Source organism: Strigops habroptila, chromosome 3, assembly GCF_004027225.2.
Source record: "Strigops habroptila isolate Jane chromosome 3, bStrHab1.2.pri, whole genome shotgun sequence".
NCBI lineage: Eukaryota > Metazoa > Chordata > Aves > Psittaciformes > Psittacidae > Strigops > Strigops habroptila.
This window is the reverse complement of record NC_044279.2, coordinates 26,195,847-26,221,440: the sequence shown is the minus strand read 5'-3', so window position 1 is coordinate 26,221,440 and position 25,594 is coordinate 26,195,847. Positions and strand designations below refer to the sequence as shown.

The following is a 25,594-nucleotide window of genomic DNA, read 5'->3' as shown; positions in this document are numbered from 1 at the left end:
GGTGGCCACATCCCTGCAAACTCCAGTCCACGAGGGATGGACGAACACCCCTCTGGTAAAGCCTTTCACTCAGCCTGGCCCCAGATTTTCTCTCATGGAGGAATCACCAAGCGGTGCTCTAATTCCTGAGCACTTCAGTACCCAAGGCATGGCACAAGATCCTTTGGAAGGTGCTTGAGCAAGCTCAGCCCATGCAGTTGGTGGTGGTGGTCTTGTACAAAATGCCCCATCTTTGCATCTCGCTGTGTTCCTGATGGCAGGAATGAATTGCCACAAGGAGTCTGAAGAGAGTTGCATGTTGATCAGAAGAGTCCTGGCAGAAGTACGTCCTTCCAGAACTGCATCAGTTTATGCAGATACAACTCAGCAGCAACACTGTCATGCAGAAATGGGAAGCAAATGCTGCAGAACTTGTATTAATTTTTCAGCAACTTCTGTGCAATGAAAGACAAAGGCAAAACTGACGTAAAAGCAGAGAAGACCTTGGGCACATTCCCTGCATGGACAAGGGAGGGCGAAGGCTGTGGTCACCATGCAGAAATAGGAAGCAAATGCTGCAGGATTTGTATTAATTATTCAGCAACTTCTGTGCAATGAAAGACAAAGGCAAAACTGACGTAAAAGCAGAGAAGACCTTGGGCACATTCCCTGCATGGACAAGGGAGGGCGAAGGCTGTGGTCGCCATGCAGAAATAGGAAGCAAATGCTGCAGAATTTGTATTAATTATTCAGCAACTTCTGTGCAATGAAAGACAAAGGCAAAACTGATGTGAAAGTAGAGAAGACCTTGGGAGCATTGCCTGTGTGGACCAGGGAGGGCGAAGGCTGTGGCCCTCAAGCATCAGTAGCCTGTGCATCATGTCCGGGAGATCCATCCAGCGCTCTTTGGTGCTTTGCAGGTGTGAATGTCGACCACTTCCAGGCAGTCCTGGCAGCGCACAGCGCAGCACCAGTGGAACTTGCACTCGCACTTTGTCATCCTGCTGACACGGGACGTGTCGTAGCCTCTCCCGCAGCACATCACCTCACAGCTGTCCATGCCGCGGGACGTCTGGTTACAAACCCGGCCAGCTGTCCCGAGAGACCCTGCAAAGGGAGCACAGCGAAGGTCAGGAGGTGGGCTTTAGGGAAGGACAGAAAGCATATGAAAATAGGGGTAGGAGACATAACTTGCAGTGTATTTGATCCTCCAATATCACATCTCTCAGGATTCAGGATCAAGCCAATGAGGTCATTCTGCCCCTCTATTCTGCTCTAGTGAGATCCCCACTTGGAGCACTGCATTCAGCTCGGGGGTCTTCAGTACAGGGAAGATATGGACCTGTTGGAGACGGTCCAGATGAGGACTACAAAAATGATCAGAGGGATGGAGCACCTTTCCTGTGAGAGAGAGCTGAGACAGCTGGGGTTGTTCAGCCTCGAGAAGAGAAGGCTCTGGGGAGAGCCTGTAGCAGCCTCTCCTCTCAGTTCTTAAAAGGGGCCTATAAGAAAGATGGGGAGAGATTTTTAGCAGGACCTGTTGCAATAGGAAAAGGGGTGATGGTTTTAAACTGAAAGAAGGGAGATTCAGGCTGGATGTGAGGAAGAAATTCTTTACAATGAGGGTGGTAAAACACTAGCACAGGTTGACCAGAGAGGTGGTGGATGTGCCGTCCCTGGAGACATTCAAGGTCAGGCTGGATGTGGTTCTGGGCAGTCTGATCTAGTTGAAGATGTCCCTGCTCATTGCAGAGGAGTTGGACTGGACAACCTTTGAAAGTCCCTTCCAACCCAAACTAGTCTATGATTCTATAAATGCCTATAAAAAGGTTAAACTGCTCTCAAACTTCTCCTAGAAATCAGGCCTGGAGATAAGACGGTGCAAAATGGACCCAATACTTCAAGGTGCTGCCTGATTCTGTTTGTTAATATCGCCATGCTTTGCTTCATCTTTCCATAGCACCTTTGTCCTCTCCAGCGAGCAGATACCCTCCCCGAGGCAGCCATGCAGCCCTCTCCTGCCCCTGCACCCAGTCCCCAGAGCTGTGTGAAGTGGGGTGTCTCTTCATGTTCTTAAAACCTCTCTGGAGTGGCTGAAATGCCTCTGCCCATCTCCATCCACCACAAACTAGCTCTTTAAGGCATGTCATGGCCAAAACAACAACTGAACCACACAGGAGCAGCTTCTCATCTAACACAAGCTTATCTTAGGGTACACTTCAGGATCTATACCACAGCTGCTGACAGATTATTGCCACCAATCTGAAAACTACATGAATACTCCTTGCTTCATCTAATTTCTTATGTATTGCCATTATAAATCAATTTCAGGTATTTCCATGAGATGAACTTGTCCTGACATTTTCCCTAGACCTGGTTACAGCTCTGTTCTTATGTTCTTGGCCAAAATGGGATGCACATGATGCTGTGCAAACAGCTGGGACATCTAAACATAAGTGCTGGTGCTTCTGTCAGCCCATAGCAATATCCATCACATCCCAGACTATGCAAAGTACAACTGAATAACCACTTTTATAGGTGCTTGTCCTGCCTTCTCTGCTCAACCAAAAAGAAAGTACAAAGACAAAGCTTGCCATTGCTACGCTTAAAGTTCTGCATCAGGAATTCAGTGTGAATTCCTGCTCACCTCCCTGCACAGCTCCCCCTCACCTCCCTTGCTCTGCATCCTGCTTTACCCCACGGACGAGGCCCAGCCCCAATGTCCTGGTATGCCTGGGCTGTGTAATGCAGCAGGCCCAGGACAATTATCTCCAACAACTGTGATTTGGGGTAGATGTCAAAACACTGAGTGTTTTACTCTCTGCATGTGGTTCTTGTGGTACAAGCTGGCCACTTGATGGCCTTCACTGTGCTACCGTCATTTAGCAGCCAGCCCGGCATCATTCCTCCGTTGGAGGAAAAGCAAAGCTGCTTTCTGCCTCCCGCCTGGCTGCGGAGAGTGAAGGAAGATCCCAGTCCTCCACACCCGGCAGGAGCTGCCCCAGGAAGGTCTGACCACATTCCTCAGCAGAGGCATAGTTAGTTTCCAACTCCAAAGTTGTCATTTCCAGATGTTTGGGGAAATAGCACAGCAGTGAAGGAGAACCTCAGCAGGAGACACCCACTGGTTTCAGCAGGAGTTTTACCACTGACTTCAAATACAAAATGATTTCAGCCACTAACAGATAGTCAGAAGCTGGTATCATCTGATACTGTCCACAATACATCAACATCTACTGTGCCACTAGGAGAAGCAGGCTACATTATCCAGAGAATGGGACAGAAGGGAAAACAGGCTCATACAAAGGTTTATTTTCTGAGCAAAGCCAATGTTTGTTAAAAGTTCAAACAGCATCTTCAGCACCTCTGCAGCTTCTCTCATGAGAAAGAAAATGAGCAATAACTGGCAGTGAGCAGCCAGTGCTCCTCGGCGGGCACTCAGATACCCAGGTAACAAAGGCACCAGAAGACACCAAGCAAAACAAGGCAGTTTTCTGGCCTTTGCAATGTACCTACTCAGCATTTAAGAGGCAGGAGTGTGTTCTAACTTGTAAAAAGCTTTCGTGCAACCTCTTTCTGCTTATTTCAAGCATTGGAATTGCCATGCCGACACACAACATTATACCTGCCAAAACATCCTCAGCTTTTAACACTGCCAACTTTATGGCCCGTACATCAAACCCTTTCTTCTTGGTTTGCACAGTTGTTTTCTTAAGCAAACATATGGTAAGTTGAAAAACATTTTTTCCCACCCTGAAGCACTAAGATGTATTTATTCCCTTAAAACTTAAGATTTTACCTTCTATTTCTACTGATTAACAATCTGATTTCAAGCAATAAAGTTGATTATTTGACTTTCACCTAAAAAAAATCCAAAATAAAACTGTGAAATGTCCAAAACCAATAACTAGTTTCTACAGAAGAGAACAGGCAGCGCACACCAGCAGCAACCTTGTTGGAGGGGCTGGGATTTCCCTGGCCAGCAATAGATGCAGTTTAGAGTAAAGATGTGTCTCATTCTAGTTGCCAACTCCACTGAAGGCTGTCATAATCTCTCCACTCCCAGAGGCTCCTGGGGCGACTGCGCTGCTCCCTGGCCAGACAGTGCTTGGAGGAGAGCTGCTCTGGTGGAAGTCATCTCTAGCTCCACTGTCAGCTTGCACAGGGCTGGGACTGCACCCAACATGTTTGCAATGTGTTAACTGGGAGACACAGGCCAAGAAGTCACACAGGGACTGCCTGTATGTGGCTAATCTCAGTGAGAAGTTTCTGACATAGATCAGGATTGGTTTCCCTCCATGGGTTACATACCTCAAGCACTAACACATCTTGCACAGCACAACACACTTCTGCTCCACCATCACCTCCACATGACCAAAGCCTCACTGCTGCCAGAACAGTTGTGAACAGTCAACACATGCTCACCAGCACCGCCCTGCCACTCACCCACCACCTCCACCGTGGTGTCCAGGCCTGGGGACACAACCTCCCTGCTCACATGCACCACCTCAACACACATGGCTGAGCTCAGCTTGCCCTGCACGCTCTGGTGGGGGTCCCCCTGCAGGAAGAGGCTTCACTCAAACACTGCCTGGAGATTTTTGTACAAATTACATTTTAATAAACCTATTCTGAAAAGTTTTCTTTTGCAGGAAGACATTACACTGCTTTCATCGTGTCCATGGACAACAGCCTGTAGTGAAGGCTTGGCCAGCAAGCTGGTGATGCCCATGTTATGGCTCCTATGTTTATCCCTAATGCAGTCTCTACTTGCCCAATGGTACATTCAAAGCATGATACACCTACAACAGCTTTCAATCAACCCAGCCTGACCATGGATGGTCAGACAGCAGTCTTCTAAAATTTCAACTGCTACTGACTGAACCTTATAAGCAGACAAGCAAGAGGCTTTTTTCGGAGCATTTTGGAGGTGAAGTAATGCATTCAGGGTAAGATAATATGTGCAACAGCAAGACTGCTGCTTGCATAGTCATCACTTTACTTTCCTTCACAGCTTTATCATTTCTAACAGGTAACTCCACCTGTGCAGTCCTGAGTATTCTGGGTATTGGTTTGGGAAGCTGGAAATTTATGATAACATAAGAGAAGACCATGCAAAGTGTGGCAAAATTTGTAAGTTTATTACAAGATTTTCATAACTCTCTTGATTGTCCTACCTCTGTTTCTATCCGATCATGAGTACATAATTGTGAGTAAAGATTCTTTCAGCATCCATGTGAGCAGAGTTATATGAATTCTGAACACTTCTGAAATTTATCTCTTGGTCCTTTTCTGAAAGTCCTGAAATCTTTATGCTAGACAAGAGGTGGTCAGGTTATTGCATTCTCTTGCTATTGAGATGCTACTAGTGACTTCCATATACTACATCTCTCCCAAAATCAATAACTCTTCTTTTCCTTTAGGAAAAAACAATATTAATACCAGATCTTTCATGTTGTAGGGGTGATCCATGTATGTATGTCCAGCTGCCTCCCCCAGACAGACTGCCAGATCCAGTGGGGTATATTCAGCCCCAGGACTCTCCAGTGCCTGCCTGCCATCAGAAAGAAGAACCAGTGCTAAAAGCTCCAACAGCAGAAGATGAAGCATGTGGCGTTTTTGGTTGGGACACTGATGATACAGCCCCTGAGTACGTTCAATTTTCTGGCCACAGTAAATTACTTTACGCAAGCCACAGAGGACACTGTCTTGGTCATTTCACAGTTTGTGAAGCTGTCTCCTGGTCAAGTCATGACACTTCATAAGTTCTGCTCTGGGAATCAATCCTTTGTTCAGTCCCAATACTAACCAATACCCAGCTACACTTTTTGTTTGTTTGTTTGTTTGTTTGTTTCTTGAAGCACTAAATCAGTTGAATTCCCCCAAGAATGAAAGGCAGAACTGTATTCAAGGGCATACTGAAGTGCTGTGTTATTAGATTTAGCTGATGCTGAGATGCTACCCACCTATTTCCAAACTCAGACTTCCATAATCTTATTTCATTTCCAGTCATTTCACAGGGCTGACATTCTGGACCACTCAACAGGGAAACCCAAAGGTAATAAAGAAAAAAATGCTGCTCAGCTGGCGAAATCACCTCTCTCAAAGCCAAATCAGGTTTTGTTTCTCTCTTCGCTCCATGCAGGCAGCAGTACATCCCACATTCCACTAAAGGTTTACCACAGCTTGCCAAAAATGTGCTCTTCCAAACAGGCACATTCTCTGAATTCTGGGCAGCAAAGAAACACGGCCTCACCCGCAGCCTTATCTTGAGCTGAGCCAAAGCATGTGCCAGACTCTGCCATCTCTGGGCAGGCTCGACAGCGTCAGGCAAGCATTCACAACATACTGCAGCAAAAAATGCCCACTCTCCTCCACGGTAGCAAGGCTGACAGATGAGATTAAGCTCAGCACAAAGACATTATTAAATGGCTTTATGACATAGAAGTGCGCCATGTACGGGCTCTCCTTTTCAGGGGAAAGAAAGCATGGGTTTTGCAATGGATGAGGCAACTTCAAATTCTGAATAAATCCTAATCTCCAAAGTTAGTATCTGTACAATGCCACAATATGCTCATTTATTCACTTGGATTAAAGTATTAGACTTTACAGGATCAACCACTATTCAAGGAACAATATGTACTTGTGCAGGTAATAAGCATCACCTGCAAAAGCCATAAATAACATTTAAAACTACCTTGACTACTCAACTAACCAGAAACACTGTACAACATAACTGTACTGGAGGAAATTCTGGGTTCACCGAAGTCAACAGTACACAACCAGGATTTCACATATTGTTCTTATTTAAGTGGAGTTGTTTTGCAATGCTTATTCCAAGTAAATTTGGATTGTAAATATGCAGCAATGCCAAAAGGACTTGCGCTGCATTGCTATCCAGATACTTACAGATATGTCATACAGGGTGCAATCTGGTATGTTATACAACCTATTAATTAGTTCCACAACATCCCTCATACATTACTCAGCCTGGCTCTCTTTTCCAAATTTCTGGTTTTCTAGTTGCTAGTTTTTAATTGCTACATCAGGAAATACTATACATGGGTCAAGAACCAACACTGGGATTCCCGGTGCTTGGCAGTTCCTTGAATCCTGTACCACTCTTAAGTGTGTCTCTCTTGAAAACTACAGCAGCAGAAAAAATTCAGTGCGAACAGCAGCCCTGAAACTTTACCTCTTCCCACTGGAGCTGGCACAGCTCTTCAGAGAATGTGATGGTTACCATGGACGGAGCCAACACTGTCTCACAAAGAGGAATAAAGAGCTGTGTCACTAGATGCAGTGTGTTGTACCTCACTGACCTCTATGCTTTCATCCACCTGCACGTCCTCCAGCTGCCTTGTCCCACATACTGACAGTTGCACCACCTACATTATCGATGGAGAGAGCTGTGTCTGCAACTAGGAAGCACAGTGGGCTGCTGGAGATGTGCAGATAAAGGAGGACACTGGTCTCTTGGGTGTCTGCAGCAGTAGCATAACAGTATGGGCAGGAAGAAATGTGATAGAAGGGGGTATCATAGGGACATCACAGACTTGGGACTGATGTAGTTATATCTGGCAGCTCTGGAGTGAGCTGTGGGATACGAGCATGTACAACCTGTGTAAAGTATGGACCTGCCTTCAGAGCAGTACTCAAACTCGTCCTAAAAGCAGCTTTTGCCTTGCAGCATCTCCAGCGCTCCTTAGCACCTGGAAGAAACTGCTGAATTGTACTAGAACTAGTGGCTGGTTTACATCTAGGGATATCGAGGAGCTATTCTTCTTGTAAAGAACTGGTCTTCCAAAATATCTTCCTGCCTGTTTGCTGCTGATTACATGCATGGATTTATATATATATACACACACACACTCAATAATAATGATAATTTTTGACCTTCAAAATACAAATGTCTGAAATAAAACCAGTCAGGTGTAATTATAGAGGCTTACCTACATCCCTGTCCCTGATACAGTAGTCTGGAGAGCTTTCAAAGTATACCAGGTCATTCTTAGTTGGCTTCTTAAATCTCTTATTAGCCACAGTGAAACCTGTGCCATCTTGATTCATGACCACCTGAATCGCTCCATTGTATTTCTTCCACAGATAGTCTCCCGTTTTCCTAAAGTCTGCCATGGCCAGCCAACAGGTCCTTAGAGTGCATGATCCACTCACACCGTGACATTTGCACTCCTGTTTCAAAAACCGCTTCACGGCCTGTTTAGAAACGCAGTAAAATATACACAGGTAAAACAAAGTGTAATTTCTTTTCCGTTCATTCTGTAATGCCAGGCTTACAGGTCTCCAAATCACGGTCTGTAGTGACACCCACTGGTAACATCAAGTCATCCCCACATGGTTGGTCTGCTCTGGTTGCTTGACTCAACTCTACTCACAAGCCTCCAGCTGGTGGGCTTATCTTCCCTGCTCCTGCAAGCCGTCCCGGGGGTCGGGATGGTCCATGACGCTAGGACACAGGCAGGACAGGAGGAAAAGGTCTGGGAAGTGGACAGAATTACTCAGCCTCTTGGTAGCCAAAGTACCCCTTTTCCCCACCATTCCTGCTGAAGCATTGCCATGCTGCCCCTCTGTAGCTCAGCTTCACAAAGTTGCCCTCTGCCCTGAATAGTGTTTCAAATATTGCCCAGAAATTCATAGGCATTTTATATTTAAATAATTTTACAGAGACTGTGGATAGCATCCCCCCTGGGCTCGGCATCAGATCCATGCAAAAGTTTAAAATACAATAGATTTTAAATGCTTATAAACCTTTAAGCAAACATTTTAGAATAAGCCCTTCATCAGCTTGCACTGGAGAGATCACCTTCATCATTAATTTAATGTTTGGATAGCATGAAAGCCATTACAGCTTCATCTCAGACATTTAGGCTATCTGTATGATGCTGGAGAACAACAGATGGGTTCATATATAATATAATTCATTCCTAATTTTGAAGATGCCGATATTTGATCTATAAATATTATGCCTGAAAGGTTCATGGAATGTGGACATTTTAGACTTTGCACAAGAGGACCAGCATCGTGGGAGGAAAGTAAGAGAGAGGAAAGCTCCATGATTAGAAATGAGACTGATGTACAGCAGGGCAGTATTTTTCAGTCTGGCACTAAGTTATAAAGTGAGAATTGTATTTTAGAACCAAAGTACTTTTAATTTTCTCTGCAACTTGTAAACAACATGACTGCTTCAAAGAAGTCACTGGCATTCCCTCAGCCCCACTTCATTGCCAATAGTACTATCATAAACTGGGATTTAAGCAGATGCTTGGTTTTAATTATCTGAGTAGAAATCAGTTTAACTACTTGTATGTTTAGAACAACTGGCTGGAATAGTGGAAGAAGCATATAGGAATGCAGGACTTGGGAATTTTCTGTCAGTGATGTTCCTGTAATGATACACAGCATATTATTTTGTATGACTCATATGGGAGTATTATAAATATTTATTCTAAGTATTTTTAAGTTAGTAAAAACTGAATAGTCTAGTTTTGAAAGAAACCTATTGAAACCCCTTTTGGGGGTGAGAAAATGCCGAGCGCACAGCTGGTCTCATCCAGATCCAAATGCCAGGCTTGTGGGTGGGCTGAGGCTGTGAGATCCCTGCACAGCTAAACCTACACTATTGCACGGTGGGTACAAAACGGCACCCCTGCCTATAAGGCAGGGTCTAGAACATTTGAGAATGTGTTGTTTATTTTTAATCTAATCTATTTATTAAAGAAAATTTGATCTTTTTCTAAAAATCCTACTTACTTACCAATATATCTTGTTATTTGGCATATGCTGTTTCAGCGAGTCCAGAGGAGGGCTATGAAGATGCTCAGAGGGCTGGAGCACCTCTCCTGTGAAGACTGGCTGAGAGAGTTGGGCTTGCTCAGTCTGGAGGAGAGAAGGCTCAGGGGAGCCCTTAGAGCAGACTTCTTAAAAGGGCCCTACAAGAAGTCTGGAGAAGGACTATTTACAAAGGCATGCAGTGATAGGACAAGGGGGAATGGCTTTAAACTGAAAGAGGGTGGATTTAGATTAGATATTAGGAGGAAATTCTTTATTGTGAGGGGTTGTGAGACACTGGCACAGGCTGCTCAGAGAAGCTGTGGCTGCCCCATCCCTGGCAGTGTTCAAGGCCAGGTTGGACGGGGCTTTGAGCAACCTGGTCTAGTGGAAGGTGTCCCTGCCCATGGCAGGGGGTTGGAACTGGATGAGCTTTAAGGTCCCTTCGAACCCAAACCATTCCATGATTCTATGATATATATTTTTTAAACTTACTAAGATACTCAACTATTACAGAAGTGCTTCCTATCGTGGAGCTAATGCATCCTGATAAAGTCTTTGCTTGTGTTGAAGACTGCAGTCTCTTTTGGACAGTGACATAAATACAGCCATAGTATTGCATATGTGTATCACTCAATAATGAAGCAATAGCCTGATCTGTCTATACTACATATTAATTACACCTGCTGGTAATAAACAGATGGAGGAAAGATGCTGGAGGAGAAATATTTATCAGGAAAATCATCTACATGCAGTACAATTTATTAAAATTTGATCTGTGCTTCTAATAAGGGACAGTTAATATAGAACAATTTTATAGTTTATAAAGGCAACTTTTTAAAACAAAAAGATCAGAATGTGAACAATCTACTTCCTACTGAATATACATTAAGGAAAAACAAAGACAAAGAGGTCTCTATGATCATTTGAGAAGTGCTTGGTCCAGCACTATGAAATATTTTTCTGTGTTATTTCAGTTGTCATGGATGGAGATTCTGATTATGTTTTGAATAATGGCACAGCAGATTCCAGTTTCATGCCCTATTCTTACTAATTATAGCTATCACCACGAAATGTGAGTACATGTATTCCTCAGCCCTCGCACCAGCAGTGGGCAATAAACTACTCCTTCTACTCACCTACAACAAAAAAATAAAGACTCTTTTTGTTGAAATTCTGGAATGGTATTTTCATACAACATTTAGAAATGGGGTTTGTTTAGTGCAGGTCATGCCCCAAGGCCAATCCCTTTTGGAGGGACATGCATTTTGGATTAATTTTCTTAAAAGGTGAAGTAGTTGTATTTTCTCTCTGCTCATTTTGTGTTTAGAGGTTTACCATATGCATACATGAAGGGACAGGATGGGGTTTTTTCCCTCCAATGCTATTTTGAATTTGCTCTTTCATAGTCAAGCCTGTTCTTCAGTATGGCCTTCAGTCTCCCCTAGGAATTTCTGTTCTATATTAACCAAAAGTAAAATTCCTCCATATGTAAGGATTAGGCTCAAAACATGGAGGTTTGCATGAAGATTTCTCCATGCAAACTGATGCTACAACGTCTTGGACTCCTGCTTAACTTCTCACACAAGGAGCCACTGAACAGACTCAGACAGGAGCACTGTTGAGCAGTTGAATGTGGTCTGATTGGACATCTCTGCCACACTGAGCATCCAAGGGAGACAGAAATACCACCTCAGGCTGCTGCTCGTCCCATGCTTATTCCTGACTACCGAGACTTGTCAGCCAGGGCCAACTCTTACTTGCCCCAGACCCCTGAGAACTCTCTGAGAGCATCTCCAGGCATCTGCTGGATGGACACCCACCTTCCTTCCAGCTCTGTTGTTGTGAAGGTTCATCAGCGCCCTTGCATCTTTTCCTCTCCGTTCTTTGGCATCCACAAAGGCTCTGGCAAACTTAATGCCATAGTCGATATTGTCGCTGCAGCCGCCCCAGTCAAAATGGCCCTTGCTGTCCTTGGCAGAGCCTTTCTTCTTGGGATCACAGGAGCAGGACTTCAGCTCCCCTTGGCTACATGCCCTGGTGATGGCAAAAACAACTCCAGCGGAGGAGATGGCATGCACAAAAGCAGATTCCCGACTACCTGAAACAAAAAGAAGTTGCTTTAAAAACCATCGGGGTACTTTTTTTGAGCTGCTATCCCAGCCCAGCCAGTTAGCCTGGACTTTTTTGCTAAGCAGAAGATAAAACTGGGCTGAAATCACACAAATACACATTCCCTGGAGCCAGAATTAGTCATGGCTTAAACTTGGACCCCTCCCTGGTAAAAGCTCATCAATATAGTGTTAGAGTTGGAAAACATTAAATGTTTGCTTCTGATATTGATTAATATACTTTCATGGATCAGTTGTTCTCTACAGATATATGAATAGGACAGCTGGTATTTCTATCATGTTTCATCAATTTAGAGAATATATGAAGTGCTATTTCAGAGATAGGTTTAAGAAATTATTAATCAGGGACACTGGAACAACATGCACATTGCAAAATACTGCAAATAAGGCTTGAAACCAGCTTTTCCTCTTCCGAAGCTCTCGGAATAAACTCTCCTGCTTAAAAGGCAGCAGGGGGAAATCTTGGGTGCTATTTTCTCAAAATAAGTTAAATTTAGATTCTGCCCAGAACCAAGCCCGGTAACTGTAATTCACACAAACAAGTTCCATTAAATCAGTGGCACTGCTTGTGTCATGGTTGAGGCAGGATTTGGCCTGGCAGCTGTGACTTCTACACACCAGCTGCTTGGGCAGTTTTCCCTGCACTTAATGAAGATGCTTCATTATACCAAAGATTATCCATATTTCTAGACTGTGCCTACTCTTAGGCTATTGGGAATGTATTTCAATGCAGTAATTGCTTAAGTTTATTTTAGGAGGTAGTAATTTACAACACAGAGCTATATTACATTGTCACAACTCTATGGTAATTGGGTATTTTCATGCTTTAAAAGGTTTTAGCATGGAAAAGGTGAGATGTAGACTTCTGTGCAGTGTCTAAGACACCCTAGCAGTGAGAGATACCCATGCAGAGGACTTGTAATGTTAGCACAATAAAGTAGGACCCCAAAGAGGGAATATTATCTGTGGTTTTATTGTAGGGGCAGCATTACACTGTATATATTATTATTCAGTATCTCTATTCCAGTAGCATCTAGATGTTTCAAATGGGAAAGGGCCCTGGACCTCCATGTACTGTGCAAAACTTCAGCAAACGGCAACTAAAAGCTTGCAAAAAGACTGGGCAAACCCCGCCTTCCCTACACTGCCTTCAAAATCAGGCAGGAGATACCATGGCTTGCTACAGACCGTGCTCTTCTGAAGACTTATTTGGGAGAAGACATATGGAGAAACATCGAAACTTTTTAAAGCACTAATTAAAAAGAAACACTTGATGTCTTTGGAAGAGAAATGTTTCATTTGGGTTTATTGAACTAATCGAAAACATTCCATTTTAAACTAGAGCAATACCAAGCTACAGCCTCTGCCTGATCAGGCTCGGGGCAGAGCTCCTCATGCCTTAATTCTCTCCCATTAGCCAACAGTGAAAACTTCACTTTTGGAAAAAATGCATTTTTATTATTTTTTATGAAATAGTCTCAACAGCATTAGGCCATGTTCTGCCAGATGTGTTTTCCTGAATGTCAGACAAACCTCATCGAACACTTTAGCTGATGGGTGATGTTACTGCTAACATCTGTAAGGGAACATGAAGCTGGTTATGGGAACCAGCAGCAGACCCTGGCACCGAATGATGCTCCATGGATGAAATCCTATTGCTAGGGCCAGTGTGCCCAGTCCCTCCTATCCGCCTCCCCATCCCCACCGCTGGGGCATTGGCCCCAGGGCACCCTCCTCCTCCTCTCCTTGCAGGCACCACGCTGCTCACAGCCTGGAGAGGCTGTCGCCATGCTGGGAAGATCCCAGGGACACGCACGCCAGGGCAGGGTTGGCCCCACCAGCTGTGCACCACAGCTGTGTGCCCAGGCGTGGTGTTTGGTGAAAGGAGCCACAGTTCAGAGGAATCTCAGCACATTTATCACCTGGGTAAGGACATCCTGGCACAGTAACAGATCTCAGAGATCTCTTTGAGTTAAAAGGACCACATAAACTGTCTGAAGCCTCACTAGATGCCTTAGTTCAACATTTAGATAGCATCCACACCCTGTGTAACTGTCCTCCCGCAGGGTGGGAAGCGTATTGCAGTCCTCAGCTGCTGGGGGTCTGTACAGCCTGGCTCAGCCCTACCAGATGTGTCCCTGCTTATCTCTCCCGGAGCCTGATCTGAGGGACCAGCAGTCCAACCTCCCACAGAGGGCTGAGGGCCTGGAGGATCGTGCTGCCCCGGCACGAGCACAGACCCCACACCTCACTTCACACCTCACAGGCAGCCTTCCTCAGTGAAATGCTCCAGCGGGAACCAGAAGTGGAAAGGGTTATCATCTGCATTGCAATGTCTGCCATCCCAGCATGCTGGGATCCTTTTTGGACACAAGCTGCCCCTTACAGCCCCCCCTGAGTACTGGTGCCCCTCAATGGGGTGGGCTGTGCTGGAAAGCCCTCTGCCCAAGTGCTGCATTCTGGCACCTCAGTTTCTCTGTGGCCTTTAGTTTGTGGTTAGGAGGCCCATGATGTACCAAAAAACTGAGAAGCTGGGACGTGCAGGGCCACCCCCTAATATGCCAACCCCCTTCCCGAACCTTGTCCGTGTCTGTCTGCTCTGATACAGGTTTTAAAGCAAAGCAGCACATGTCGTCTCAGGCTCTGTCCTGCTGACTGCGAGACCTGAGGACAATTTTGCATTTCCCCTTCCCTTCCTTTCGAACTGCAGAACGAACGCTGGGAACAAGGGGAACCGGAGCAGGAGGGCGTTACCGGGCGTCCCGGCAGTGACCGTCCCTAAACCCCCTTTTACCCCCACGCCGACCCTCCACAGCCCTTTCTACGGCCGGGGAGGCGGTGGGAGCTGCGCGGAGGCTGCGCACGCCGCTGCGCGCCCCGGCACCTCCCCGTGCGCGCCCCGCGGGACTCACTGCGCAGCAGGACGCGGCCGAGCAGGCGCTGCCCCCGCTCCAGGGCGTTGCAGTCCCAGCGGTGCCGGCGGAACTGGTGCTGGCACTCGGCCGTCCAGGCGGCCACGCCGCGGCCGATGGAGAGCATGGCCTCGGGGTGCCGCCGGCACAGCTGCCGCTGCCGGCTCACCAGCCCCGGCACGTTGTCGCACATCACCCGCGACGAGCCCACGGCCCCCATGTACCTGCGGGAGGAAAGGGAAAGGGCAGCGTAGGGGCAACGGGAGCAGGAGCCGTCCTCGGGCTGCAGCTGCCTCCGCCGCTGGAAATCCTTTGAAACCAGCCCCCGGTGCTGCGATTTTTAATAACGCGAAGGAGCACTGAGGAGAACCCCCAGCCCCGCTGTTACAGCTCCGTGCAGCACTTAAAAATAGAACCTAAAACCAAACCTTGACAAAATTAAATTACATCATCATCTGTATCCAGATGGTCTCTATTAGTCCTGAAATGTTTCGAAAGGTACTTTTTATAAAACCCAAACTCCTATAGGTGTCTTTTGAAGGGATCAAACAGGAGAAAATGTCATTTTCTTGTATTTTCATTAGTTTATACGACCATAAAATCGTTAAAGCCGTGACTTAAAAAAAAAAAAAAAAAAAAAAAAAAAGGAAAAAAATAAAGTATTTAAGTGGCAGTTAAAATGCCACCATGACAAAAAGCCATCGCAATAAATAACGTTTATACGGCTGCGGACACAGATAATAATTTCATTGAAATATGCCCAGTCTGATAAATCAGGCTTTGATCCTGCGTCGGCCGGTGTCAAGGTTAAATGTGTTCCCCAGGTTTGTAAGGACGGTTTAACTTCTCTCCCAACGCCAAGGCTTTTCAGTGCGGGCTTGGTCGGGGTCCCCATCCCGGGTCGGGGTTGCAGGGCGGGTCTCTGTCTCCATCCCAACCCGTCCCACGGGCCCGTTTCGCCGCTGGCTCCCGTGGACGCCCCGCAGCGAGACGGCGAGTCATCGGAACCGGGGTCCGCCGCACTCGCGGGGCAAACTTGGGAGGAGGGAGGGGTTGGGGAGGGCGAGGAAGGGGAGAAAAAGAATTAATAACAATAAAACCCACCCCTGCTGCAGGCAGCTCCCCGAGGGGCGCGGGGAAGCCGCTGGCAGCCAGAGCTCCGCGCCCCTCGGGCGGCTCCGCCTCGGGTCGGGTCGGGTCGGGTCGGGTCTGCCAGCACCGGCCGGGAGGTGCCAGCGGCCCCTTCGGGCCGGGCCCGCCGCACCCCTCCAGCCGCTCGGCCCCACATCTGTTCTGCGCTTATGAAGGAGGCGGCGGCCGGGGAGCAGGGACGGGGTGTGGAAGGAGATGCCGAGTCCGTCTAATCCCGCTCGCTGTAAAGCCGGGCTTGCTGGACCGGAGCAGCTGGCAGCAGGGAGCTCCGCTTGTACGAGCCTGAAAGGGAGAGGCTCCCCCTACCCCCCCACTTCCTTAATTTACAATTAATCCGACCCCACCTTCCCCAAGAGCAAATAAAAATTCCTGGAATTGCACATCTTACCACCATGAGGAGCTGACCGGTGAGGTCGCCCAGACCAAGATCAGGGGAAGAGACCACCAGATCCCAGGGAGAAAGTTCATGTTAGAAACGCTTCGCTCCACATCAGGTCCGTCGCGGGGGGCAGAAGTCCCATGGAGCAGCGAGGGCCGGCGGGAGCACACGCACCTCGAGGGCTCCTCGTTTCCCGTGGGTCAAGCGCCGCCGCCTCCCCACGCGTGGCCGCGGGGCTCACTGCTGCCCGCCCGGGGCTCGAGGGGTGCCGGCCGGCCCATCGCCACGGCTTCCTCTCGGTTCGCCCCGCGCCCAATCCTTCAGGACAAGGAGCTCAGCCCCGCTCCCATCCTTCATCTTTGCCCCGCTCCAGCTCTTCCCGGCAGTCCCGGCACAACTGAGGGGCTGGTGCGGGCTGCTCGCAGACTGGGTGGGTTCGGTTTTTTTCCTCTGAAACTCTGATGGATGAAATGATGTCAAGAGACACTGGGGGAAGAGGAGGAGGTAACACCTCTGATTAGGCAAGGGATCCCGAGAGCCAGTTGCTTTCCAATGACCCTACAAGCAGACACTCAGCTCAAACGCAGCGGCTCAGGACCGGCAGCTCTTGACACCCCTCGGGGCCTGCAGGACGCCGCTTTTACCGCTGCGCGCCCCCAGACACCGAGCGCAGAACGGAGCTGCCCGCGCTGTGAGCGGGGAAGCGGAGAGAGCGCGGACGGGCCCCGGCCGCCCCTCGCCACCGGGCACCGGGGACGCGGCCCCCGCGGCGGCCCCGCCCGGACTCGCCGCCCGATGGGCTCCGGGGGGACACGACCCGCTGCCGCCTCCCGCCCCGAGCGGCGGACCCGGACCGGGCCGGACCGGGGAGCGGGCGGAGGAAAGAGAGGACTGGGGGGAGAGAAGGGGCTGGGGCGGGGAGCGGGGCGATGCCTCCGGGGCTGGAAGCGAATTCAGGAACAAGGAATTCAACAACTTTTTACTCAGTGTCATCTCTGTAAGGCAAGTACAGGATAGCAGATGTTCCAAACAACGATCCATCGTTAACTAGATGGAGATGCCCCAGTTCCAAGTCCTTGGCCGTAACAAAGGCAAACTCTGCAGGTTGCTAAGTAACTTAGGGACTGCACAGTTCTCGTTCCTAAAAGATGCCTTCAGTTGTCAACTCCAGGTGGAAATCCCGGAAAAGCAAACTAGGAAGCACACTTTGAGAGCCGTTCTTCAGGCAGCACATTACAGCCGTGACTGTGCAGAGGAGACATCAGTCTTCCAGGCTGCTGCTCAGTACGACTTCCTGGGATCCAGATGTAAGCATGTAGTGTTTCAAAAAGAAATTAAAAAAGTAGAGTTGTGCCAACTTTCGAGGTGGCACCTACTGATCAGTCGCCTACTGATCAATTTAACTTAAAACCCCAAAACAAACCCCAAATACCCCCACAGAAACCAACCAACCACGCCCCAATATTAGAAAAACTACTGGCTGCAAAGACTTTGGGTTAAGGGCAGTTGAAGCTTGGAGCACATTACTGCTTCCCCACCAGTACTGCTTGCCCAGAGGCAACTACAGTTCCATTTACTAACTCCAGCAGGTTTTAAAAGCAACGGATCAGCCTTCAACATCTATTTGATAAAGTATTGTCAGCATGAAAAAAACACACTCTCATTTTCAGCTGCTGGCCAAGTTCAGCTTCTGAAGTTTATGAGATACATCTTGGATCATTTAGCAGGGGAAAGAAAGAGGAACACCAAGGAGAGGACAGCGAATTCCAGCCGTGTTTTAGACACCTCTGAGCAGAGGCTACAGTCCTCTCTGCTACCGGCCTTCTCAGGCTTGCAGTGAAAAAGCTGACCCATTCGGTTTTTCTGAGATACCCTTCTGTATTAACAGGAGCTATTTCACCTGTGGCAACCACACCAGTGGCTCATGAATGTTGTTTCCTTCTCTCCAGAAGAGTCATTTACCACATCTGCATTCCAGCTTTATTGCTATCTAGATCCCTTTTCCAAGCCCTGCACTCTGTGCTGGCCTTACATGGATTCACATTGGATCCATCATTTCTCTCTATTAACCACTGTCTAATACAGAATGACACAACAGGTGAGGTTGGAAGAGGACCTGGGGAACTGTACTGGGTTTGCATGGCGAGGTTTTGGTAGCGGGGGGGGAAGGCAGGGAGGGCTACAGGGGTGGCTAATGCAGACAGCTCCAAGATGGACCTGCTGCTGGCCAAGGCCGAGCCCATCAGTGACAGTGGTAGCGCCTTCAGGATAACACAGATAAAGGGGAAGAAAACCTGCAGTGCAACTTCAGCTGTTGCAAGATTTTTTATTTCTCATTATCCTACTCTGGTTTGACTTGCAGTAACTTAAATTAATTTTCCCTGCGTCCCATGACAGTAAGTGGTGAGTGATCTCCCTGCCCTTATCTCGACCCACAAGCCTTTCATTATATTTTCTCTTCCCTGTCCAGCTGAGGAGGGGAGTGATAGAGCGGCTTTCGTGGGCACCTGGTGTCCAGCCAGGGTCAGCCCACCACAGGGACCTCCTCCAGGGCAACCCTGTACTCAGAGCAGGGTCAGCCAGCAGGTTGCTCAGGGATGCATCCAGTTTTGAGTATCTCCAACGACAGAAACACTACAAGGACACTGGGCAACCTGCTCCAGCGTCTTACCCAGGATGAATTTTTTTCCCTTATGTTTAAATGGATTTCCCAGCATTTCAGTTTGTGCCTGTCGTGGTTTGAGCCCAGCTGGTAACTCAGAACCACACAGCCGCTCGCTCACTCCCCCCCCCCACCTTCTTCCTCCCCCTGCTCCCGGAGGGATGGGGAGGAGAATCGGAAGAATGTAACTCCCACGGGTTGAGATAAGAGCAGTCCCGCAACTAAGGTATAATACAAAACCACTACTGCTACCACCAATGATAATAACGATTAGTGAAATAACAAGGGGAGAGGATACAATTGCTCACCACCCGCCGACCGATACCCAGCCCGACCCGAGCAGTGATCTGGGCCTTCCGGGTAACTCCCCCCGGTTTATATACTGGGCATGACATGCTGTGGTATGGAATACCCCTTTGGCTAGTTTGGGTCAGGTGTCCTGTCTCTGCTTCCTCCCGGCTTCCCCTCCTCCCTGGCAAAGCATGAGACTGAGAAAGTCCTTGGTTGGAATAAACATTACTTAGCAACAACTAAAAACATCGGTGTTATCAGCGTTGCTCCCAGGCTGAAAGTTAAAAAACACAGCACTGCACCAGCTACTAAGAAGGAGAAAAATGACTGCTATAGCTGAACCCAGGACAGTGCCCATTGCCTCTTGGCCTGCCCCTGGGCACCACCGAGAAGATCCTGACTTCACTCACCACCTTCCCCGGGTATTTATACACACGAAGAAGATCCTCCTGAGCCTTCTCTTCTCCAGGCTGAACAATGCTAGCTCTCTCACCCTCTCTCCATATAATTCACATGCTCCAAGGCCTTCAGCATCTTTGTGGCTCTTCACTGGACTCACTCCAGTACATCCCTGTCCCTTCCATACTGGGGAGCACAGGACTGGCCTCAGCACTCCAGCCGTGCCCCCCCACCAGGTGCTGAGGGGAGGGGAAGGATCACGCCCTTAACTTGCAGGTGATGTGATGCTGTTCCTCATGCAGTCCTGGAGAGGCTGTGGGCCTCCCTCGTCGCAAGAGCAGGCTGGACTTACAAAGCTGCATGTGCCTTCAACAGGTATTATGCACACAGTTTCTCATCTAGTTAAGAAATCTTGCCATGTGCAATACAGAGGACAGCAGAGCAGCCAGGAACACTGAAAGCCCAATTCTTTGAATGTACCTTATGAAATTGAGCTGAGGTTTTTCAATACAGTAGTGAAAATAATGTAGTTTAACCTGTATTTCTACATTCAAATAAATACTGTTTTCAGCAAAGATGAAGGGATGGAAGGCTCATCTGAGAAGAATAATTAGTAAGAAAAAAAACTCCCACCAAACCCTTAAGTAGAAGGCATCTTCTCATATCTATCACAGTCAGTAGCACAGCTTAAAAGAACTAAAAATCCTTCCCGGAAGGATCCTTTTAAGTCCCATTCCCAGGGACTATGATTCTACATTACATGAAACTGAGCCATTTGCATCATGATAAAAACTAATTTAACAGCTATTAAAGCTGTTAAGGATACATATCACATTATTCATTTAATGTCAGTAATACCCCATTTCATACCTCATCGCTTATCATTTCTGGTCTGTAAAGTACAGAGCCCCATTACCTTGAAATTCCCATTTCTAGAACAGGGAAATCTAAATTTCCAAATACATGTTTCACCCATGCCTCCAGAACAAAGAAATGACTGTAAGAGTCCTTAAAAACAGAAACCTGCTGTTATGATACCCGCTAGACCTTCAAGGCTTTTTGTCTATGCAGAAAGATCCAAAGCAACACTTGTACCACTGAAGTGACCCAGAAGCTTTATTTGGAAAAATGCCCTGTAACATTTGCAGAACTGCTGGAGCAGAGAAGGCAAATACAAGCAAACACCTACTCACACTTATGAGCAAGTTACGCCTCTGGGTAACACCTGAAGGCTTCAAAGATGGCAAGATGAAAAAGAATGAACTGCACAGCTCAAGCTTCAGTCTTGTCCACGACAAGGCAGTTGGATGAAGCAAAAAAAGAAAAACCAAACACAGCTCTTCTCTAAGTCAGTGGAGAACATAACAAAAATGCTCACTCTTTCTCAATTTAAGAATGCACATACCCCAAATTACCATCTACTGTTTGCAATTGGTACCCAACAGGAAGAACTGGGCATTACCTTATGAGATGCCAAGTACTTCACAAGCCAAATTTAAAGAGTGAGGCAAATCCCAAAGCGCAGGAAGAGAGACCCAACACAGTTTATCTTGGACAGGACAAATTAGAAACAAAAATTCTTTAGGTTCTTCCAGGGATCACCCAAGGCCCTAATTTTATATAAGTCTAAGGATTCAGAAAAGGCCATTGCATGAATATTCATCTGTTATCAAGAGAAGTTAGGTATCCAATGGTATTGCAAGGAAGAACCTCACTGCATCTTTAAGCAACAATATATCTGCCGGTTTTGGCCCCAGGTCCAATCCACTCAATCCTCCCGCATCTCAATTTGCACTACTGTCAAAGGAGAACAAAACCTCACAGGGCTGCAGAGCTTACCTGCTTAATGCATGCAAAGCTCTTTAACATTCTCCTCCAATCCCCTCATAGATATGCAAATCACTGTGTTCTTACTGTTCTGGGATAATGACTTTAATTTGATGACTTACAGAGGGAGGCCTCTCAGCAGGGACATTCTCATCTGAAGGCTCCCTTACCGGGTGCTGGTGGGGGTGAGAATTGTGAGAGCGCTGCTCAGGGGATTCCTCAAAAAGGAATCTCTTTCTTTGCTTCCTGCCCTGTCACAACTGTACTGGGATACCTTCTCAAACAGAATTTGAAAGAAGCACTGGAACAACATGAAAGTGAATAAAGGACCTTGAAATTCATTGCATAAGCCCGAGTTTGGAATCTGAAGAGGAAAATACAACCTTTTTATATGTAGGTTAAAATAACCTTTGTTTATTTGACTCTTCTCCAAGACGTTTGCTGTTCATGTGTGGTTTATGCCACTTTGAACACTATTCTTGGACAGTGCACCATGCTAAAGATGCTGCTAGCAGAAACCCCATGTATAACCCAAATGCTGTTCACATGAGTGTTCGCAGTCACGATTATAAGCATCTGAAATAGGTGATCCATAAAATAACTTAACAGCTTCTCCCAAACCTATTTTGGAGGTCAACTCTCAAACCACAAAAAAAAAAGATCATCAGCTATCATGCATTATTTTTTCTCTCATATGTATTTTACACTGATAGCATCATTCACATTGTTATACCTATAACTTAAATACTGACAAAACGTTTTGGAGCAACTTTCCTATTTGACTCCAAGACCTCCAACGTTAGCTTAAAAGGCCTTCATATACAGGGATCTTTTCTTCAAATTGATGGAAAAGAGAATTTAAAGTTTTACTGTCTCAAATGGCAGAAAATCTACTATCTACTAGTGACAGAAAATGCATCTCTTGAAATGGAAACGACGGTTCAGTGTCCTCTGAAGTGGCTTCATTAATGCAAATTCTCATTGAAGTGGAGAAGTAAGAAATAGTAAGGCTAAGTAACAAAATCTTTTCAAGGGCAGTATCACAGAAATCTTACTAGTGGTTGAAATAATTCCACTTAAGTTTAACTACATGTTGGAAACACAGTCTGAACAAAATGCCTGCTTACTCCCCCTTCACTCCAAAAATGCCCAACGCCTCCACCCAATAGAAAAAAGCCCAAAAGATGTTAGCTGTCAAAGTTCTAGTAATAGCTGTGAGTCATCCCATCACTGGGCAACTGCATCTGAACTGTATCTTGAGCTAATTAGAGGAGTGTTGTGTATATGAAAGATTCTATGTGTATGACAAGCAGTTAAAACTGCACTTAACAGCATTTCTTAATACCATGGATTCTTCCTTTTGTGATATGTGTCTCGTTACTTCAGGATTAATTATAAGCTAATATGAAGAAACAGACAGCTATTTAAACATTTCCTTTACTATAGTTTCTTGGTTCAAGTCAGCATGCTGACAGTAAGTGTACTTCTCCACTTCTGCTGGTAGATGGTGGTAGTCGGAAATAATGCTCATCCCCTCTGACCCGAAGTTGGGAACAGAATGGAAAACAACCCAATCTGTGTTGTATTTGCCTCTGGCCTCATCACTCTGTAGGATGTTCCTTGCATTGAAGGAGAAACCTGGGAAGAAAGGAGGTAAAACAATTGCAGTAGCTTTCTAAAACAAAAAGCAGAGAACAACTGTGACAGCAACTGGAGTAGCACTCAAGTTTTTATCTTCTCCTTACTAGTCTCTGGAGAGAACATCAAAAAAGATTAAGACTCCACACAACATCTCTGAAAACACAGAGAGCCAAAGTGTGACACACCCATCTGCTTTAGACTCTTTTTATTTTGACAGAAGAATGACCCTTCAGAAATATTCAGCATTTTTACAGATGTTTATTGAAGTCTGCAGAAACATAACCGAGTTGAATTAACTTACACCAATTCCCTTTTTTCCCCAACGTACCTGGTTTGGTAACCAGATATTAATGTTTCACTGTGGAATTACAAACACCTTTTTAAGTGCAGAGAATATTAAGAAAAAATTACTCTAAGCATGAAGCTGTTGTCGTGAAAGGCCAGACCAAGAAAAAAACATGCTGCTATGCCTTCTAAGTTGCTTGCATTCTTATAGCAAAAGACTGCTATAATCCTTTTAATAGATGTGATGAAACTCTTAATAGTAGTAAGTATTCCCAAGGAAACAGATTTCAGGCATAATTTGAGTATCCCAGTTCACTGGAAAATGACTTTTCAGGCAATGTGTAACAGTATCTCCACAGTCCTGTGATAGTGACAAAGGGAAGAGAAGTATACCTGCAAGTTTTTCATAGGATAGATTCATATGAAAAACTGCAAGAGAAGAGGTCTTTATCAACAGAGAATTGCATGAGATACTTAAAATATTCTAAACCCTCCCTTTCAACCCCAAAACACATGTGCATTGCAATTTTAAATACAAACATACGATATAATCAGAATTATTTGCTTATGTTCACATCTGAACAACAGCTAAAGGTAAAAATGAAACTAGTAATTAGTAAGCAATAATTGCAGCTTTATGCCCAAACAGAAAAGTGCCTTTGACAAGATTTTAGACCTACAGTCTATACCAAAAGTAATTTTGAAAATAACCCCCTAAGACTCATTTAAGTAGTAGTTTCAATTTTTATTAACTTTATTTCTAGATCAAAGTACTTACTGGATGCATACACTACAGGTATGATGGGAAACTACACAAATTTTCACATGACTTCAGCTCAGCTCCATATACTGAACAGAACTGTAATGTGAACAAATTTTCTGAAAGTATTCACAGCACTAAGCTTAAAGTCAGGTTTTCTTTACCACTACCTTAGTTATAAAGAAGAAAAAACCAAATCCAAGCAATGTTACCGCTCCCAGTTTTACTAATCTTTTTTCCAAGGTGGGTGCTTTTTCTAGAAGTTTCACTTGTCTGGGGTCATTCCTCTGTTCATGCTGAGGTAGATGTTAAGTTCATGTAAAAAGTGCAACAAAGAAAAAAAAAAAGTTAGGGTGAAAGTTTCTTAACTAGGTGATAAGGTACCCAGTCCTAAGGATCTGCACGCATCTAGGATTGATACTATTTCTTTATCACTGTTTCTGCCCTGCTTCAATTGAAATAAATGTGTGCAAACCTTTATCTTACCCGATACTCATTCATTCTGTAATATATATTAGAAAACCAAACTGTTCATTTACTTAATTCCTCAGGAGTGAACACACTGCTAATAGACATTACAAAAATCTAATAACAAAACATTTGAACTCCACTCATCAAGTATTTTAATCAGAACTTTTGCTATTTAATTACAAAACCAATTGTTTATTAAAAAAAAAAGAAATAAGGCAAGTTAAATATGTAACAGGTTAGACTTCCTTGAAATTAAAGGGAGAGTGGAAAGTACCTTACAAGTGCCTGCTTGAATATATGTTGAAGATGAGTGGAGCATTGTCATGAAGTGCAGCAGGGTTAGGTTCCGATACCCCACCTTAGTTTATAATGCCTGGAAGGCCATCTCATTTATTGTGCTTTCAAATATTATATGCTACAGACATGTACTGCTGGCAAAGTCTGATAATGACTAAGCTTAGCAAACAGTATTGAAGATTTTAAGAGAATTTATACAAATGTATTATCTAAGAGGTTTAACTGTTTCACTTACACTGGCACTACTCATAATGAATGTTTTAGTGCTGTACTCAGAGATGAGTGCCCCATCATAAATTAAGCAGCACGAGAGTATTTTGTATTAAAGTCTTCACCAGTGAAATTCATAAAACATTACAGTATTTTAATAGAACAGGAATTACATTTTTGAAGTACTTAGAAGGCTGTTTAACACTTCTGTTTAACTCTGGGTACAGAGCCACTGTGCTTCATCTTGACAGCTATAAAACCTTATACAGAAGACAGCAAAGTCAAGTGGCACCTAACTCAGATCCCCTCCAGCCCTTATAACTGGCCTGCACATACAGGAGGCAAATATATATAACTGATTTCTGCATATGCAAAAAAGGGAACACAAATAGCTAAAAACTTCTTTGC

At 45.7% G+C, this 25,594-nt stretch overlaps 2 protein-coding genes across 5 annotated transcripts in view; both read right to left on the bottom strand.

Annotated features, from left to right (window-relative positions):
* Positions 1 to 856: 856 nt before the first annotated feature.
* WNT2 (Wnt family member 2) lies at positions 857 to 16,474 on the bottom strand. Its single transcript, XM_030479168.1, has 5 exons — positions 16,353 to 16,474; positions 14,813 to 15,036; positions 11,592 to 11,869; positions 7,932 to 8,196; positions 857 to 1,086 (listed from the first exon to the last, which is right to left on the bottom strand). Exons 1-5 carry the CDS (start codon positions 16,430 to 16,432, stop codon positions 857 to 859), a joined length of 1,077 nt encoding a protein of 358 aa, XP_030335028.1. The 5' UTR covers positions 16,433 to 16,474.
* Positions 16,475 to 22,941: 6,467 nt separating this feature from the next.
* The window catches only part of ASZ1 (ankyrin repeat, SAM and basic leucine zipper domain containing 1), a 47,544-nt gene continuing 44,891 nt past the window's right edge, over positions 22,942 to 25,594 (bottom strand). For 2 of the 4 annotated variants that reach the window (XM_030479195.1, XM_030479196.1), the window contains exons 13-14: positions 24,379 to 24,504; positions 22,942 to 23,160 (exon numbers count right to left, since the gene is read on the bottom strand). In XM_030479195.1, the coding sequence (XP_030335055.1) occupies positions 23,050 to 23,160; positions 24,379 to 24,504 (237 nt within the window). In that variant the 3' untranslated portion in view covers positions 22,942 to 23,049. The remainder of the gene's footprint in view (positions 23,161 to 24,378; positions 24,505 to 25,594) is intronic. The other 2 variants (XM_030479197.1, XM_030479198.1) reach the window with 2 other exon arrangements.